Source organism: Colletotrichum aenigma (genome assembly GCF_013390185.1).
Source record: "Colletotrichum aenigma strain Cg56 chromosome Unknown KSG_Cg56_contig07, whole genome shotgun sequence".
In the NCBI taxonomy this organism is placed as follows: domain Eukaryota; kingdom Fungi; phylum Ascomycota; class Sordariomycetes; order Glomerellales; family Glomerellaceae; genus Colletotrichum; species Colletotrichum aenigma.
This window is the reverse complement of record NW_023500913.1, coordinates 942846-959978: the sequence shown is the minus strand read 5'-3', so window position 1 is coordinate 959978 and position 17133 is coordinate 942846. Positions and strand designations below refer to the sequence as shown.

Sequence of the window (17133 nt, the reverse complement as noted above, 5' to 3'; positions counted from 1 at the left end):
CATGATGGGTTGTGGTCTGATGGTGAGCGACACTCCGCGACGTCAACAAATTCAAATTGTAATACGGATGACCCGGTTGGCCAGCGCCACAGGAAGAGAAACTGCACTCACAGGGACAATGTACCTGGTAGGACATGAAAAACATGGCTTGCAGGGATTTGTTGGCCGATGATGTGCTGACAAGGAGCGGGAAGAGACGGGAAGGTCCGCGGAGTTGTCCAGATCTGACTTTGGAATCATTTTGTGGCCGCTCGTGATGCCCGTATGGGTCCTGGGGGTCCCGACTCTTGCGGCGTCTAAGCCTCTTCTGGTTGCATTCGTCGTTGAAGGGTCGGGTGAGGCTAGTCATGCGTGTCTATTCGATGCAGGGCTTAGAATATCGTGGACTTGTGCTGGGTTTTCTCTGCGGATGGAGAACGAAGGTGCATTTCCAGATCTCCGAAAATTTGTCACTGTGGATGGTAGGACAATGCTGACTCAAGGTGGTATACCATTGGTCAAGAATACATTCGGATTTACTTGATTTGGTATGTGCCAGCAATCATCCCGCCGGCTTATGGGGTATATCGGGTTGATATGATCGGTGCTCTCCGGGGCACGGCGTCATCGGTCCCGTATGGTGGGGCCGGGTGTGTGAATGATTAAAGCGGGATTCGAAGAAAACCTGACATTTGGAATATGTATGATGTGAGTCAGAATACGTCTCGTTTGATTTGCGACGATGATGCTTGTTTCTCTTCTTCGCTGGTGATACAATCAAAACCTGAAGACTTCTCTCCCGTGGAGGGAAACATCACTCCTGACCCTCCGTCTCCAAGACCTTCCTAGGCTTATATGGCTGGATTGTGTTAGTCAGAAGTCTTCATAAGTTCATGTACTTGGAGCTCGACTGACCAAAGGCTTTGGTGGTGCATCAATCCATGCTGCAATAGTGTACTGCTGGTTGTCCGTAGCCGTGAGACTCAAGTCATACTTCCCGCCTTTCATGTAACCAAAAGCAAAGTTCATCGGGAACCGTGGGTCGAACGGCGAAGCTTCGTGGATGAGATCAATATCTGCTTTGGAAAGCTCGATGCCGATTGCTTCGGGGATGGCCTCGACGTGCGAGACGGTGTTGACGCCGACGATTGGGAAGACGTAAGGGGATTGATGGAATAGATAAGCTAGGGCCTGTCGAAAGTCAGCCTCCAACATCTTGAATTCAACGCATGGAAAAACATACGATAGATCGAAGAGTAACGCCCTTCTCTTTCGCAATCTTTTCGAGCGCCTCACAGAGAGCGACCGACACCTCCTGCCCGTGGGAAGACTTGCGGGCGTCGGGGTCTTTGTCGCGCGCCTCTCTTTCCTCGGCGGTCAGGAACTTGCCGCCGCCGAGAGCTGCCCAGGGCACGATGGCCATGCCTTGGTCCTCGCACATCGGGATGATCTCCGCTTCCATGTCGCGGAAGCCGGCGTTCCAGCGTCCTTGGTAGACCGAGAAGGGCGTGAGACCGTTGGCGCGGGCGACTAGTCCTTTTGTCAGCATGGATGTCTGTCAGATCTTTTGAAAGGTGAACCTGCATGCGTTCGCCTTGACAACAACCCACGACGGCGTGTTCGACACACCCAGATACAGCACCTCCTTCGCCATCACATGCGCATGCAGCCCCCTCATAACCTCCTCCACACCCGTGGCCCAGTCCCACCAATGCACGTACAAAACATCAATGTAATCTGTCCTCAACTTCTTCAAGCTCTCCCGGACAGAGATGTGCATGCTCTTGGCCGAATTTCCGGTGAAATTACTCTGCAGGGGCTCTTTCTCGCGGTTGTATGAACGGAAACCTGCGGTGTATTTGGTGGCTAAGACGATCTGGTCCCGCACGCCGCGCTTCTCCATCCATTCTCCAATGAGGCGCTCCGAGTCTTCTGAGTTGTAGATGTTGGAGGTGTCGATGAAGTTGCCGCCGAGTGCGAAGTATGCGTCGAGGAGGGCGAATGGGTCCTCGTTCTTGCCGAAGATTGAGGACCAGGAGTGGCCGATGCCGATACCGCCGAGGCAGATTGGGGAGACCTTCACGGAGGCTGTCGGGGAGAGGATGCGATGGTAGCCCAGGGAGGACTTTGGTTTCGGGGGGTATTCGAAGAAGGACATTGTGAGCAATCGGCTCGGCTTGGAATGATGTCGGATGGATCTGATGACTTTGGTTGCGAGACATTATCTTGCGGTCCCAGAGAACTGTCTATTTATGAGGTCTTGAACTGAAAATAATGTTCTTCTTCTTGGAACTTATGACGTTACTTGATGCTGAAGTGAAATCTGGGGTTGTAAGTGAAGTACCGCGCTTGGTTTCGGTGAGCCGTCCGATTGGTCGGGTCAGAGCTGCAACTTGATGACATCTGCAACATGCTGACACTCTCCACAAATGACCCACCCGATCCAAGGGAGAGAGTGTCAGCCACTTTGCGAACGCGAGGTGGCTATAGCAGCATGAGCAGTAGGGACTATGATGATATTTTCGGACAGAGATTACCAGATGAGGCATAACTCCGGACCTTAGGGCCGTCATCTTGTAGCACAAGTCATGATTGAGTCTTAACAGTGGCTGGAGGTGGAGTTTGAGATTTGGAGGGAGCCCGAGAGATCACCAGGTCTGAGCAGAAATGTTTGCGTTGAAAAAGTGTGCCCGAAGACATAAGGGTAAAGAGAAAACGACGTGGAGTTGTCCACCAGCGCGTGAGTGTAAAGGTCTATTGCTTGATCTATGTAGGCCTATTCACACATGACTCTTACATTCCAGCGGAAGATTGTTACGAGTTAACTTTTGTCCCTCTAATGGATTTAGGCAAGGTTGGTCTGGAAGAACTGCGTAAGCTTGCCAAACGGAATGAGCTCCACCCGGTCGTAGAGATCAACATGCCCAGCACCCGGAACCCAAACAAGCTCCTTCGGCTCGCCCGCCTGGGCATAGGCTGCCTCACTGAACTCGCGAGAGTGCGCCTGGTCGCCAGAGATGAAGAGCATCGGGCGGGGCGAGATCGTCTCAATGTCGTTGAACGGGTAGAAGTTCATGAACTTGACCATGCTGGTGAGGGTCGGGTGCGTGGTGAGGTTGGGCGACGAGCCTTCAGGGGTGAACTCGCCGCGAGGGGTGCGGTAAAAGTCGTAAAACTCGCGTTGGACAGCAGGCGTGTCCTCAGTGAGCTCGTGGGTGGTGCCGCCGGTGTACTCGGTCTCGCCGCCGGCAGCTTCGACCCACCGCTGCTGGGCCGCTGAGGCAATGATCTCCTTGCGCTGCTCGACGGTCTGCGCCTTCTGCAAGCCGTCGCGGGCGGCGGCACCCATGTCGTACATGCTCGCCGTGGCGACGGCCTTCAGGCGAGGGTCGATCTTGGCTGCGCTGATGACGAAAGAGCCGCTGCCGCAGATGCCCAGACCACCTATGCGCTCGCGGTCGACGAAGGATTGGCCGCCGAGATAGTCTACAGTGGCGCTGAAAGCTTCAGCGTAGAGCTCTGGAGCAATGGCGTTGCGTGGCTCGCCTGAGCTGCCGCCCCAGAAGGGCATGTCGATGGACACGGTGACGAAGCCCTGCTCGGCCAGCTTAGTGGCATAGAGGTTTGCGCTTTGTTCTTTGACGGCGCCCATAGGGTGGCTGACGACGATGGCCGGGGAGGTGCTGTTACGCGCGAGGTTATTTGGGGTGAAGAGGTTACCGGCGACCGTGGTGTTGAATTGAGTCTGGATGGTGATTGGCTGTAGGGTGACGTTGTCGCTGCGGTAGAAGTTGTCGGCGCCGAAAGACATGTTTTGAGCGGTGGCTGGCATTGTATTGAGGAGAGTTGTGAGGCAGAATGCCGTGATGGCTTTACCGATGATGGCCATGGTATCCTAATTCACAGCTAAGCATTGTAACAAGTGATTGGTGATGTAGCCAGGTTCAGACTTCAAGCAATGTGCATATCGCCTTCTTATAGCCATGTTGAGGGCATTGCCAAGATCACCGGTAGAACCAAGAACTGCCGTTGAGATTATCAGCGGAGGAGGCCGCGCAACGCCAATCCACTTCGGCACGAGAGCATGTCGCGCCAAGATACTTCACGATTGGTAATTTGCCGGTATTCAGAGGGATGAAGTCGACGAGTGGGATGTCATCAAGCTGCATGATTGCTTGTGTGGATGTCTTACATCCCTGACTCCTTGTTAAAGTTGCGGGAAGTCATCGGGTTGCATTAGCGTAGTGGGGTTATTCTGGGAGCACAGCCATCATGTCGTGCTTGTATTGAACCGTTTGGCCCTAGTGATGACCTAGTACTACTATGGATGACGTTAGGACAGGCGCAAATTTTAGGTGAAGGCCGAATCTTCGGCTTGTACAGGCTTCTAGCGGCGGAAAGTCGGAGCATTTGTGGAGGTAAGTGTGCAACATCGAGAAAGCCAAGACTTGAACTGCCCCTATCACCAGCACCGCGGGGCGAAGGACTCGGCCTTGCCTGATTGCGGACTATCTAAAGAAGCGAACATTTCAGGATTACACCAGAATATGTCTGTTGATTACCAATCTTCTCCCCAGTTTGAAGAGTACCTATTCGTGCCATGACGTGCCTAATTAAACAACAAAGATTCGCACCACTCTTACACAACAGAGATAACGCGCTCAAAACAGACAGGTAAGCAAAGTTCTGAGACAGGCCCACTGACATAGGATGTCACCCTTAATCTTCCTTCGACTTGGTCACGGCCTTGCCATAGCTCGCAATGACCGACTCTCTCCAGGCCCAGACGCCTGCATACGTGGCGGCAGGTCCCACAAGCACACTGCCGGCCAGCGTCAGTCCAACGGCCTTGAGAGCCGCCGAGGTCGTGATATATCCGAATCTTCTCATCTCGAACACGCTGTAAAGAAGCCAGACCGCGACGGAGGCGAAGCAAAGCACCATGTCGTACTTCCAGAACCCAGCGATGGTCATCGCGTCCCAAGGGTGAAGACCGAAGAAGGACTCGGAGATGGTGACGGAGGCGTTAAGACCGGCGTACAGGAATGTGCTGATGTGAGTGATGGCAGTGGCGAAAAAGCAGAAAGCGTAGCCAGACTGAAGGTAAGGGAGGTCCTTGTTCTCGAGGGCTTCCCAATCGAGGGTCTTGGTGGGCTTCATGGCATACACAACCTTTGAACCGGCCCAGGCGAGAAGTGAGACGTAGACAGGGAACGGTTGCCAGAAAGCGATGGCGTTCTGCTGAGTGACGGCATCCTCATGGGGCAGGAACATGAGGGCCGTGGGGATGGCATATCCAAGGCATAGAGCGGGTAAGATGACCTTGGCGACATGAGAAGGAACGGGACGGCCGGTTGTGCGAGCATAGACGTTTCTGCTGGTTGTGTACACGCTGAGGAGGAAGTAGAACGGCGCGACCTTTCCTATTCCCAGCAGCTGGTAGATACCAAAGATGGACGGGATGGAAACCAAGGAATGAACGTTGCCGTTACGGTAGCCTTCGACCGTCCAGATGTAGATGATGGGGATCAAACTGATCAGGAAGTAGAGGCACTGGGTTCTGTCATTGGGATTGGGACCAGCGACTTGTTCCGAGAAGGCCCAGACAAAGATGGCGAGAAGATTGTCGATTGATGGGAACCCCGTGTAAGTGGTCTTCGCAGGCACGCCCACGAACGAGGCGCTCACAGCGACAACCTCTGGGCCCGTATTCAGAACAAGCGCGTGTTGCGCAATGTAGAGCAGACCGCACAGCGCGGCGGCAACTGTGATCTTGGGGATGTAGGACGGAGCCAGAGGAGTGCTGGCCAGCTCGTCATGGAATGGGACGGCATGAGGACGCTTCGGAGCATCCATGATCTCGAGCTTGTGCCCACCCTCGATGTTTTGGGACCACTGATCCCACTTTTCGTCGAGAGAAAGGATTGGAGCAACGTGATTACCAACCACTTCCAGGAGAGGGGATTCCATGGCGGCGAAGCGCTGCTCTTCGTGAGATGCCTTCACGAGCGCCTGGGTTCGCGCCTCCCGTGTCGCTTGGGTCTTTGTGAATACGGCGTTGATGTCGGCCGAGGTGATGTCTGACGGGCGCGTCCTGCTCTTTAGCATAGTTGCGAGGTTTGAGACGAGGACAGCAGCGGTCTCGATTGCACTGTTGCCTCCCTGGCCGGCAATTGGCTCGAACTATAATGGTGGTCAGCAAGATCACGTGCCGTTTGATGAGATGGCAGGGATATCTCACCTTGTGCGCCGCATCTCCAATGGTCATGATGCGCTGGAAATGCCACTTCTTGAACACATATTCGGGCAAAGGGGTGAGCACGGATGAGATCTTGGTCGAGTACAAATCTCTGAAGGTGCGGTTCTCCAGAATCTTGTCGTTCATGTGCTCATTTGCCAAGGTCTCTTCGTCTTTCTTGGTGAAGCTGGGGAGCTCAGGGCCGTAGTGAGTCGTACCCATGTTAACAAACAGGAACCAGTAAACACGGTTCTTAGGTCCACTGATGATGAGGTAAGAGTAGCCCTTGTTCAAGTTCGTCTGCACAGTCTGTGGCTCCCAGCTCTTGTCGATGGAAATACCGAAGATGCATTTGTAGACCGTGGGAAGACACTCTATTTTATCTGTTAGTCGCTGTTCCCACAGAGTTTCGTGGGCCAGGACTTACCTTTGTACTCTGAGGCAGGAATATAGCCAGGCTCAAGGACATCTGCAAGCCGCCACATCTCATTTCTGACCTTGCTGTGGACACCATCTGCGCCGACCAAGATGTCTCCGTAGTAAGAACTTCCATCGCCTGTCTCCACCTTGACTCGCGATGGCTCAAGCTCGACCTTTGTCACCTTTTTGTTGACAAGGATATTGTCCTTATTCTTGAGGTTGCGCCACAGCACTTCAAGGATCATTTGGCGGTCCACGAAGACGGTATCATATCCGTGCCTGGAGACATGTCAAACTCTGTTCAAAAATGTGCTCACAGGCATGACAGGTTATTGCCACTTACCTTTCGCGTACTTGACCTCCAACGTTCAAGTAGTTGGTGACCATGTTACCTTTAGGGTGGCGAAGAGACGTCTCGTAGAGAGGGCCATCGATGAGTTTCCTGATCTCGTCGTACAGGCCAATCTGGTCCAGGACGCGGCAACCATTTGGAAGGATGCCGATGCTCGCGCCTACTTGAGGTGCCATCTCGCGATAACCCTCGAGAATCAAGTAGTTGACGCCGATTTTCTCGAGCATGTTTGCAAGCGTCAGGCCGGCTATACCGCCGCCGGCAATGAGGACTGTGAAAGGTTTGTCTGACATGATGGCCATCACAACTATGAGATCGCCGGAAAAGTGTTGAGAGATGTGATGAAGTACTGGATGAGCTTGTGAGATATAACCTTCATGGAGCTTTTCAGAGCCTCTTTATAAAATCAAGCCGCATGCGCCAAGGTGGCTGTGCGACGACGATCTAGAACAAGTTCGTCGAGCCAGAAAGTCAAACCTCCAGCGTCACAGTGGAGATATGACGATGAGCCGCAGATGACACTCTTGTAACGGCTTGGATAATGACCGATCCTCCGTCGGGTGAACTGTTTCTTGATCTCACGTCTCACAGCTTTTGCGATTAGAAGATGCAAATTCGCCTCGAGAGAGATGGGTTTTGCCCGGTGGGTAATATGTGATGGGTTGCGCGTGATGGGTTACGCCCGATGCTGGGAGCTGCTACGAAACCTTAGCGACTGGGTTACGTAGAAAATGGAGATTGAAAGACGGCATATGTAGATTAAGTTCGGATCACGGGTATCCGTAGTGGAGTGGTCTTGATGAGTATTCAGGGTTGAAAAGTCGTCACTTACCAAGAGATGTCAACGGCTGCGGCCAATCAGAGCACGAGAACATCGTTCGCAAAGGCCGAGTTTCAGAAGGAAATCGAGAAAACAAGCAGAAACCTCATGGCATTTCAATTTTGGGCGAGCAGGTCTATATCGAGACGCGTCAAATGTGGACCGCCAACGACAATGGGCTGACTTGGCTTGCGACTTCGCAAGAATCCATGCCAGAACGCATGCATCTTGAGCCGTTTGAACCAATTGCCCGACGCGAGACAGAACGGGCGCGACTTGAGGTGGCATTTGTGTGCCGGGACGGCCCACGTTTGCTTCCAGAAGCACTTAGCAGCCCGAGGAGTGGAGTACGGCAAATGGCCAGAGCCTGATTCGAACTTCCTCAACCCGTTAGAGGAAGCTCGGCTCCGAAGAGGGCCCATTCAATGAGCAATTCTTGGATATACGGCCGCTCTGTTGCCTGGAGGCGGCCGCTCCTTGTTTCGTCAAGTTTTGACTGCGAAAACTCTTAAAAAGGCACGTCTGGCATCATCGTGAGACCATGAGAGACGAGCAAAAATTTCCGCAGTTTGCCTGATGAACGGAAAAGCTGGTGAAAGGGACTTTGGTCAACGGCGGTCTGCGGAGTTGGTGTGGATACTAACAGGGATCACGCTTTTCAATGTGACTCTCTATGTTGATCTTGCCTGGCCCGAACACGAAAAGGATATTATTTCCGGACGGGCCCGGCGAGACCACCGATAAAGCGGGCCCTGTACTCTGGAAGCAAGACGGACGCCGACTTATCGGACCCGGTCTCCGCCAAATCCGTCACCGGTTTACTGATCATGTCTTCCTAACAGACTTGTTCGCTCTCTGTGGCTTTGTCCAATCGTAGAAAGATAAGCTGTGACAAAATCCTATTTTGCTGAAGCCTAAAGCTCTCGGCATCATGCTTCAACAGCACATTGGCACGACAACACTGATCATGAGCTTCACCCAACGCGTTTTCTTAAACTGACTGGATTTCTGCGTAACTACACTGCTTGAAATCATACGCCAGCATTCATTTAAATTAAGAAGAAAAGGTCGAAACCTCGCTGTGTAACTCAAATCATAAACCATTTCGCAGGCGTCACTGGAAGCTGCACTACAGTTGCTGCTGCGACTACCTGATCTACTAAAAGAACTATTATCAGTATTAATTCCGGTTGAAGTATCAGTAAATATGACATTATAGATATCGACTCTATCTAACGGAACGATGTCAATCACGCTGTTCAAATCGGCACTCTACATCACATGCAAACTAAGTGAGTTTATGTAATCTTTCTTAGTGTGTCTGCACTGTACCGAAATACAAACTTGAAAGAAAGTATCCCATAACATTAACTCCATGCAGAGATTCCTTGAAAGCAGCCGCAGGTAGGCGATGAGAAATCAACAAGAGTACGCAACTGAGGCACAGAATCTGAACATGTTCACGATTAGTACGATTAATGCTTGAATTAACGCGCAGTGCGCTGAACTTGAATACTTTCCATAAAGAAACTGAGGGATGGGTGACCTCAGACTGAAGACTGACTTCTGTGCAGATCAGAGCCCGATGTCAAATAATGAACAAGGTGCAGATCATGCCACGACTATCATAGCGAGTAATATGAGGAAGAAGGAGGGAATAATAGACACTGAAACGTAAAAAGATTCGACAAGTCTACTTAGCCACGCCAACCACGCTGTCCCAATCGCCGCGTGCGGCTGGTTTCCGCCTATCCAAGGCTTTCCCGGCTGTTTCGCCTGCCTGTGCTTCACCACCATTCTGTCCATGACGAGATCGGCCAGCTGCAGCAGGCTGATACTGGTGTTGGCCTCCATGGTCGAGAGATGGACGCCAAAGTGCTGTTGGATCCAGGCCGTCAGCTCGACGGCGGCGAAGGAGTCCAGGCCCAGCGAGTTGATGTTCCTTGTCAGCTACAACTGCTTCAGCGGCGTCACTAGCACTTGGTGGACGGCCCTGCCGAGACAGAATGCCAGTGACTCCCGTCGGGTGTCGGTCACGAGCCCAACAGGGGACTCTTTTGCCCAGGAGATGATGTCCTGCGTCTCTCTCCTGATGGCATCGGCGGCACTCGCGCCGCCGTGTCGATCGCTTCCATCAGATACCAACCCCGAACCCTTGGCCATACGGGGGTCGCCATTCCATACGACGGACCGGGTTGCGGTGTCGGCCTACGGATCCCGCGCTAGGCCTACAACGAGCTGCGGCTGGGCGGAGGGGCTGACGGCGATGCTCACGGCCTGTAGGACCGCGTCTTCCCCCAGGAATACGTAGCCGGCCTTGCGGAACTGCGCCGACAGCGCCTTGTCGCGCGCCACCGCTCCTACATCGCCAACGATGCCGAGGTCCAGCACGCTAGCTGGGAGACCGAGGCCGCGGCGATACAACGCGAAGGCGTCGAGAAAGGCATTGGCCGCGTTGTAGTTGGCCTGGCCGCGCTGGCCCACGATACCGCTGACGGAGCTAAAGAGGACGAAGAAATCGGGCCTGTTCCGTCGGTGGCTGCGCAAAGTGTTGTGCAAGTTCCAGGCACCGCGCACCTTGGGGTCCACGACGGCGGTCCAGTCGTCCCAGGTCATGTCCGTTAGCGGCCGGTCAAGGAGGACCATGGGCATGTGGAGGACGCCGGCGAGCCCGCGAGGAGCAGAGTGATCGGCTGCCGCGACGGCGCGCTCGGCAGCCAAGCGGTCTTCTGCGCACCCGCTTACGCGGACGGCGGCGCAGCCCATGAAGGCCAACTTATCCACCAAGGCAAGCGTAGCCTCTTCGGGCTCGGCGGCAGAGCGAGAACATAGCACGAGGTGGCGTGCCCCCCGTGCGGCCATCCAGCGGCAGACGGACCTCCCGAGCCCGCCGAGGCCACCGACCAGCAGATAGCTTGCGTCCTCGCGGAACGACACAAGTCCCGGACCGCCAATTTGGTCCGCGGTATCCGCTTCCACAGAGCTGGCAGCGTCATCGAGGGACGACCATGTCATCCGGGGAATCAGCACAGTCCCGTCCGGCGTGACGCCGAACTCGCGGTCCATGTCCGGCCTGTCATGCTGCAGGATCTCCGACCACGGTTCGGGGCCGAGCTGGGTTAATCTGTCGACGATGCGAGCGACGGCATCGACCGCGATCCGGGCGGGCGTGTTAACCGTGTCGAGTTCGATCGTGGTGAAGTCTAGTGCCGGGTTCTCGGTGCGTGCGGTGCGCGTGAGACCGATCAGCCACGCTGGGTCGGGCCGATGACACAGAGATGCCGGTCCTGTACTACCCAGCTGAAGGGGCGGAAGAAGCCAGACGCGGGGTTGCCGAGCCGCGAGGAGGCTGTCAATGTAGCTTCTGGAGGACTTAGCAGTGAGTGTTTCCTCTGCCGGCGACTGTTCCAGGTGCAGCATCGATACGATGACGGTTTGTTCGTTCTCATCGTCATCGGAAGATAGCGGCTCGCCCCCGGAGTGACAGACACGAACCTCGGAGCGTAAGTCGGACTCTTCCAAGGCGCTCTGGAGTGACCGGGCCAGCTCTTCGAGTGCGGATGTTGCGAGTATGATGACGACACGTCGCTGTCTCGAGCCGGCGTGTTTCCTATGTCCGGGCAGCAAAGCTCTTGCCGCGTGAAATACTTTGTTTGTAATATCAGAGGAGGGAGAACGCCGGCGCACAAGTGCGAAGCCGAGCTGCTCCAGCTTCCTGTCGGTCTCAGTTTCAGTCTTGGCCTCGCCACCAGAGCGGTCGACCAGGAACCATCCCCCGGGATTAACGGGCAAAGGAGTTTCATAAGGAGCCGAGATAGAGCACAACCTGGTCAAGGCGGCGGGCCCATCGACGAGAACAAGGTCAAAACCGCTATGATTTTCCAGCTGGGCCGAGAGGATTTGAGACATGTCTAGCCATGTGGGAGCGATTTTCACATGGTATTGTTCGCCCTCTTGCAGAGAAAGCTGAGCCAGACTCAGCTCTGCCGTCGCAGCGGCCGCGTACGTCAGAGATGCCAATACGTTGCCGTTGGACATGGCCTGGGTCTCGAGGGCTCGCATGACGGCGGAGACCAGGGCTACGTCGCCGTCGTGAGCGAAGACACAGACGCGTAAGCGCGGGTTGTTGAAGGCGAGCAGCCGGGTCATTTCGGCGACTGAATCAACACTGTCCAAATCAATGAGTTTGGCGTCCGCGGCCCATTCAAAGACGGACGCAAGATGGGGCTGCGTCGTCGTCAGGGGGGCATCTTGGGGCGTGTGCCGGGCCGTCGGCGGTTTGGCCATGAACTTGACGTTTCGCATGGAAAGCCGGGGACCAAGATGATCGCTGTGAGAGGTTTTGTTACCGCTGGAGGTGGCGATGACGGTGCCTTGAAGGCTTCTGCCCTTCCGCACCCAACTGACCTCGGCGCGCATCTCCAGCCTGCCATCCCGAGCCTGGGGGCTGTTTTCCCTGTTCTGCAGCAGACGTGTGGTATCTGCTTCCACCAAAACCTCCTCAACGTAGGTTGGCAGTAAGAGTAGGTCGCACTTGTCGCCGAGCCCCTGGCACATGGCGACTAGGTTCAACTGGAGCCCCATGTCCAAGACGGCCGGATGCAGCGCATACCCTGCTTCGTCTTCGTCTTCATCGTAATCATAAACCCTGGCCGATGCCAACAGACGTGAGGTGGACGCTGTGATATCTTGGAGGCCCTGCAGCGAGGGGCCGTACGACAGGCCGACCGAGTCGGCGATGGAGTACCACTCGGCGGAGTCAACGGTCCGTGCATCGCCATCGCCGCCACCGTCCAGGCCGATCCGCAGACCCACAGCGGAGCGGCAACCGGCGCTGATGCCGGTGCCGCCACAACACGGCTTGCCATCCGAGAATGTGGCCGAAGTGACATCACTCGCGGCCACCATGCCCCGGCAGTGGCTGGAACATCGGACACCATCACGATCTGGCACCAAGGTCATGATATGGAAATCATACCATTTGCCGTCCGGGCAGTTGTCCTCGAAGGCGCCGTTGTCCGAGTCTTGGCCTTGGTTTTGAGCCTGCGAGAGCCTTGTGAAGAGCTCGAATGCCGATCACTGTGGCACGACTAGCGGGGCCTTGAACGAAACGTTACGAATGACGTAACTCTTATCAGCAACATGGCCGGCCCCAAGCCGATTGACAGCCTCGCCCGCCATGGCGATGTAGCCGGCGGCGGGAAAGATTACCTGGCCATCGATGACGTGGTGGCCCAGCCATATGGGATGGTCGTCGGGCTCAAGAACACAGCGCCAGCACGGCTCGAGGTCGGTGGCGTCCGGAACCCGAGAGCCAAGCAGCTCGTGAGGGAGATGCCGCGCGCTCTTGTAAACGCTGGCCACGCGCGGCGGATCCAGATACTGCGTGCCGTGGTGCCATGCATAAGGAGGCAGGTCGGTCAGGCAATGTGGAGCAGGAGAGGCAGACCCGTCTGGTCTGAAGATGGACTCCATGTTCGCCTCCGTGAGAGCTCCGCGCACGAACAGCTCCCCCACCGTTCGTAGCAGGGCCTCGTCGGACCTCTCGCCCCGGCGCAGGGTCGCGATGTGCAAAGCTTGTGGCTCAGCAGTTGTGGATGATGACGATGATGACGCCTCCAGTGCCGAAACCGTCTCTGCGATAGGCTTTCTGAGTGCGGGATGAGGCCCGATTTCAAGGAGGAGGAGCGGGTTGTTGTCATGCTCCCAGCTGACCAGCTGTTCCAGAGCTTGTCGGAACATTCTGCATTCAAAATCAGCTTTCCAATGCTTCATGCAAATCCGTTTGTCGATGGAATCATCATCGAGACAAGAAAAAAAGTATGGCTTACACGGGCTTCTCAAGGCTGTCTCGCCAGTATCGCGCGCTTCCCACCAACTTCGCGGCGTCTTCTACGAGGGACCCCGAGATGCTGCTATACAGCGGAGGAGAATCAAAGGGTCGGTTGCTGGTCTCTACTCCGTCGAGAAACGGTCTTAGCAGCTCCTCGTACTTGAGCGCGCTCGGCCCAACGTGATGCGAGTGGAAGGCCGTTCGGACCCGGAGCGCGTGGCAACGAATGAGCGGGTCCGTCTCGGCAACTTTTCGAAGGGTTTCCTGTACCGCGTCTGCATCGCCAGAAACGGTCGTGTTTCTCGGACTGTTGTGGCAGGCAACAACAGCGCCGGGACTGAGAAACGTTCCAGTCTACGCGGCTCTCAAGCCGATTGTAGCCATCATGCCCGGCCGCCGCGGCCGCGGCTTGCCATTCTCATCCCGCAGCTCATCCGGTACCAGATCGCGCAGATAGGCTATGATGATGGCCTTGCGGGCTGAAAGGACGCCTGCCGCATAGGCCGAGGCGACTTCGCCGCTTGAGTGGCCGACAACGGCCGCGGGCAAGACGCCCCAGGCCCGGAAAACGTTGACCAGACCGATCTGGACTGCGGTGCAGCAGGGCAACGAGTACCTCGTCTTCTCGATGAGGCTGTTTGGGGCTGGCTTGGAAAGCTCGTCTGTAAATTCGAGTAAGCGACGAGTTCATTTCGGCCTAACGCAGGGACATAGACGCAAAACCAAACCCGGAAAACAGGCATTCACTTCATCTTGAACGGCGTATTCCCTGACCCATGAAAACAAGCGAGGGGCTTACCAAAAAGGGTCCATTCGGGTGCCAGAGTGTCCGGCAGGGTCTCCAGGCACTGGTCCAGATAGCGGATGCTGTCGGCAAACACATTATTATCGCGGAGCAGCTCGTAACCCATACCAGCCGACTGAGCGCCTTGTCCTGTGAACACAAAGGCGACGCGGGGCGGCGGCGTCTTGTCCTGAAGATGTCCGGAATGGCCTGCGTCGCCGAAACTCAACAGCCCGCAATCGGCTGCTTTTGTATTGTCCTCGTAGTCGTTTTCGGGCTTTTATCGCACTCGAACCACATTATACGTCGGCAGAGGGAAGTGATGGCGTCGGCAACCGAGCGTGTAGGCCAAATCATGAAGGAGGCTGCCCACGTCATGACGCGAGGCAGGTAGACGTTCTAGAAGGTAGTTTCTATGGTTGAGGACCTGCTTCTGCAGCGACCAAGGGTGAGTGGTGTTGAAAAGTAGCAGGACGCGGGCCGCCTCGGTGGGAACCCGGCGAGCCAGGAGTTTGGACGATCTGCCGTCTTCGACAATGACGTGGGCATTAGAGCCGCCTACTCCAAAGGAGTTGACGCTGACCCGTTTCTTGCGGCCGTCGGGCCACGGCAGAGGGTCGACCGGGACTCGGAGCTTGGCCGCCTGCCAGGGGACTATAGATGGGGTGAGCCACGTAATTTGAAATGTGTAGCAAGGGTAAGGAGACGGAAGACGGATAAGGAGAATGAGAGTGATGGTCAAAATGAAAGTGAGAGTGAGAGGGAGAGCTTAAGGTGAAAGTGAAGGTGGACGTACATGTAAGCGTGAAAGTGATAGTGAAAGTGAAAGGAAGCCTGAGACTGAGATCAAAACGTACTGAGAGGGTTTGGAGTGTTGAAAAAGATGTTGGGCGGTATTACGCCGTGCTCCAGCGACAGCACAGCCTTGATCAGGGCCGTTAGACCAGCCGCGCCCTCCGAGTGGCCGACATTGGGTTTGACGCTGCCGACGACGATGCCTTCGCGGCCAAAGACATTGGCGACGGACCTCATCTCGATGGGGTCGCCGACGGCGGTGCCTGTACCGTGGCACTCGATCCACGCCGTGTCGCCGAATTGCGAGTCCGGGATGCCCGCCAGCGCGTACGTCTTGCGGATCAGCAACTCCTGCGCCGCAGCGTCCGGCTTGAGCTGCCCGACCTTGTGGCCGTCGTGGCCCGTGGCGCTGGCTCGCACCAGCGCCCGGATGGGGTCGCCGGCTCGCTCAGCGTCCGATAGCCGCCGCAAGAAGACGGCGTTGACGGCCTCGCCGCGGCCGTAACCACTGGCGGCTGCGTCAAAGGTTCTGCAGCAGCCCGAGGGGCTCAGGAGGCCCTGCGCCGTGTACAGCAGCGTCATGAGTGGCGAGGTGATGAGGTTGACGCCCAGCACGACGGCGGCAGCGCACTCGCCGGGGTACGCACCTCGCCGGGCAGGCGGGCGGCCATACCGCAGATGGCGATAGGCTCCGGGTGGGCGGCCGGCGTCATGGTCTATAATAATGCTGAATGGATGTGAGTGACTCCCTCGGTGCTTGGTGATAGCAAAGAGCTGTGGATCGTAAGCATCCGATTAGTTATGATTGCTAATCAGTGTCCTCCAGTAGGCAAGTAGAACAATGGCAATTTAAGAAGACTGCAATAGTAGGAATGCGTGGTTACGGTCTGCCGAATTAATTATTTACGTCATGGTATGAAGTACAGTAGAAGTAGAAGTAGTATACTATAGCCAGCGTACGATCAAGCAAAACCTTTACTCGTTGTTATTCTACACTAACGACAACGACGAAGCTATTGGAGATCCACACTGTGTGTTGATCGGAATAGCACCTCGTAACCCGACTACCATACTGCCGCTGGTTCGTCTCAAACGGCTGCCCGTTGATTGAGTTTGCTATGTATGCTTTTGCCTCCGCTGACACTCTGATAGGCCGGAAGTTTCTCAGGAACTACTTCTGGGGTGTCTATGCCTTTCTGCCGAGGCCACTTCGGGAAGGAAAATCTGGGAAAGTCGAAGAAAAATAGTCCTTCCGTGCATGGGATTTACCCAGCTGCTGTCACATAATGTGTCTGTTCCAATCATGAAGTTGTGAACCTTTATGACTGACGTATGTACTCATTGTTCAGTGTATCTAATTTCATTTTCACAGGCAGAAACGGCTATAGCACTATGACATACCGCCCATCACCTTATATTGCAAGGTCTTAGCAGCTGTTGAGATAGGCAGATAGCCTATAGTAATTCAAAAAGCTTGGGTAAGACTGAAAAATAGGTGTGTTTGGGCCCCTATTCAGGCATTCTTGATCTAGGCATGCTCCTGGGTCTATACTTGTTTGACCAAGACCCTCCTGTAACTCACGAGATCAAATGCACCTACTTTTTCGCGTTTCTAAGAATGAACCTACTTGTAGGATGATCCCATGGCCTCTCAATCCGTTCATAGCCCAATCACCATCCATCACATCTCTCATGGCAGTACGCGGTCGCACACATTGAACAGAGAAGGGAGAAAAGAAAACATCTCAGGGTAAAACAGTACGCCACAACCTCCCGAACGCCCCCTTGAGGGCAGCGCCTCCCCGAGCCGCGTCCACCCGGCGCTCTTCGTCCGCGGCCCACGCGCGTAGGGCATCCCAATCCCGGCACCACGCTTGCTGCCCGTCCGTGAGGTGTCAAGACCCGAAGCCGT

At 55.3% G+C, this 17133-nt stretch overlaps 5 protein-coding genes across 5 annotated transcripts; all 5 read right to left on the bottom strand.

Moving 5' to 3' along the window:
- Window positions 1-793: 793 nt before the first annotated feature.
- aflE (Norsolorinic acid reductase A) lies at window positions 794-2137 on the bottom strand (the record flags this gene model as incomplete). Its single annotated transcript, XM_037325765.1, has 4 exons — window positions 794-838; window positions 895-1170; window positions 1223-1509; window positions 1609-2137. The coding sequence occupies 4 exons, from the start codon at window positions 2135-2137 to the stop codon at window positions 794-796; spliced, it is 1137 nt and encodes a 378-aa protein (XP_037176022.1).
- A 687-nt stretch (window positions 2138-2824) lies between these two features.
- CGCA056_v010517 (Uncharacterized protein) lies at window positions 2825-3811 on the bottom strand (the record flags this gene model as incomplete). Its single annotated transcript, XM_037325764.1, has 1 exon — window positions 2825-3811. One exon carries the CDS (start codon window positions 3809-3811, stop codon window positions 2825-2827), a length of 987 nt encoding a protein of 328 aa, XP_037175767.1.
- An 887-nt stretch (window positions 3812-4698) lies between these two features.
- Window positions 4699-7282, bottom strand: andE-0 (FAD-dependent monooxygenase andE; the record flags this gene model as incomplete). Its single annotated transcript, XM_037325763.1, has 4 exons — window positions 4699-6162; window positions 6221-6591; window positions 6645-6916; window positions 6981-7282. The coding sequence occupies 4 exons, from the start codon at window positions 7280-7282 to the stop codon at window positions 4699-4701; spliced, it is 2409 nt and encodes an 802-aa protein (XP_037176025.1).
- Window positions 7283-10017: 2735 nt separating this feature from the next.
- On the bottom strand, window positions 10018-12771 carry gloL-0 (Highly reducing polyketide synthase gloL; the record flags this gene model as incomplete). Its single annotated transcript, XM_037325762.1, has 1 exon — window positions 10018-12771. One exon carries the CDS (start codon window positions 12769-12771, stop codon window positions 10018-10020), a length of 2754 nt encoding a protein of 917 aa, XP_037175658.1.
- A 114-nt stretch (window positions 12772-12885) lies between these two features.
- FUM1-1 (Highly reducing polyketide synthase FUM1) lies at window positions 12886-15934 on the bottom strand (the record flags this gene model as incomplete). Its single annotated transcript, XM_037325761.1, has 7 exons — window positions 12886-13552; window positions 13641-13949; window positions 14001-14304; window positions 14442-14703; window positions 14800-15080; window positions 15284-15779; window positions 15869-15934. 7 exons carry the CDS (start codon window positions 15932-15934, stop codon window positions 12886-12888), a joined length of 2385 nt encoding a protein of 794 aa, XP_037176024.1.
- Window positions 15935-17133: the final 1199 nt, after the last annotated feature.